The sequence below is a fragment of the Wasmannia auropunctata genome, unplaced genomic scaffold (genome assembly GCF_000956235.1).
Source record: "Wasmannia auropunctata unplaced genomic scaffold, wasmannia.A_1.0 LD335851.1, whole genome shotgun sequence".
NCBI classification, from domain to species: domain Eukaryota; kingdom Metazoa; phylum Arthropoda; class Insecta; order Hymenoptera; family Formicidae; genus Wasmannia; species Wasmannia auropunctata.
In genome coordinates, this window is record NW_012027039.1 from 12,912 (window position 1) to 14,034 (window position 1,123).

The window sequence follows — 1,123 nt, forward strand, 5'->3', positions numbered from 1 at the left end:
CTGCCGACCGGCCCCGTGCCGACCGCGACATGGACGCACATCGACGGCCTAACTCTCGCCGACCCTGACTTTGCCAAGCCGGGAGCCGTCGACCTGATCCTCGGGGCCGATGTCTACGGGCAACTACTCCGCGCCTCCGTCCGCAGGGACGCTGTCGATCAGCCGGTCGCCCAGCATACGGCCCTCGGCTGGATCGTCTTTGGCCCAGTCACTAGCGCAACCCTCCCTCAGGAGGGCCGCGCGCTCAGCTCGCTATCCGGAGGTCTGGACCTCGACCTTCACGAAATCGTGTCTCGCTTCTGGGCTCAGGAGGAACTTCCGTCACACGGGCCGCCTCCGTTAAGCGAAAGTGAAGCCCAGTGCGAAAGCCACTTCGTCCAAACCCACTCACGATCACCATCCGGTCGATACGTCGTGCGGCTCCCCTTCTGGTCGGACCCGCCGGCACTCGGCGACTCATACTTTGCGGCCTCGCGCGCGTTCCGCAGGAGGCGCTCGAGATTCGAGGCGGACCTGGAGCTGAAGCGCCTCTACACGGACTTTATGCGCGAGTACTTTAAGTCCTCGGCCACATGGCTCCCGCTCCCACCTCCTCTGTGCGTCCAGCGCACGTCTGTTTTCTGCCGCACCACGGCGTCTTCCGCAAGGGCGCCTCAACAAGCAAGCTCCGCGTTGTGTTCAACGGTTCGCTCCGCAGCTCCGCGGGCACGTCACTCAACGACTACCTGCATGTCCACGACTGTCGGGCCGAAGCTGCAACACGACCTCGCCGACATCTTGCTTCGCTGGCGATGCTATTCCCACGTCTTTCTGGCCGACGTGGAAAAGATGTACCGCAAGATCATCGTCCATCCCGAAGATCGCGACTTCCAGAGAATCCTGTGGAGCACCACCGACGTCCCAGGCCAGTTCCAGCTCGGCACGGTGACCTACGGACTAGCGTGCGCCCCCTTTCTCGCGCTCAGGGTTATTAAGCAGCTGGCCGACGACGACGGTCACCTCTACCCGGAAGCCGCCCGCGTCATCCACGAGAACATGTACGTCGACGACGTGCTCTCGGGCGCCGACTCCGTGGAGCTCGCCCGCGCTAAGGCCGCGCAGGTAAACCAGCTCCTCATGGCGG

At 63.9% G+C, this 1,123-nt stretch overlaps 1 protein-coding gene across 1 annotated transcript; it reads left to right on the forward strand.

Moving 5' to 3' along the window:
• Positions 1-146: 146 nt before the first annotated feature.
• Positions 147-1,101, forward strand: LOC105455742 (the record flags this gene model as incomplete). The annotated part of the gene is made up of 1 exon (XM_011699282.1): positions 147-1,101. A coding segment is annotated over one exon (955 nt), but the record flags the coding sequence as incomplete, so codon positions are not given.
• Between the last annotated feature and the right edge of the window lie 22 nt (positions 1,102-1,123).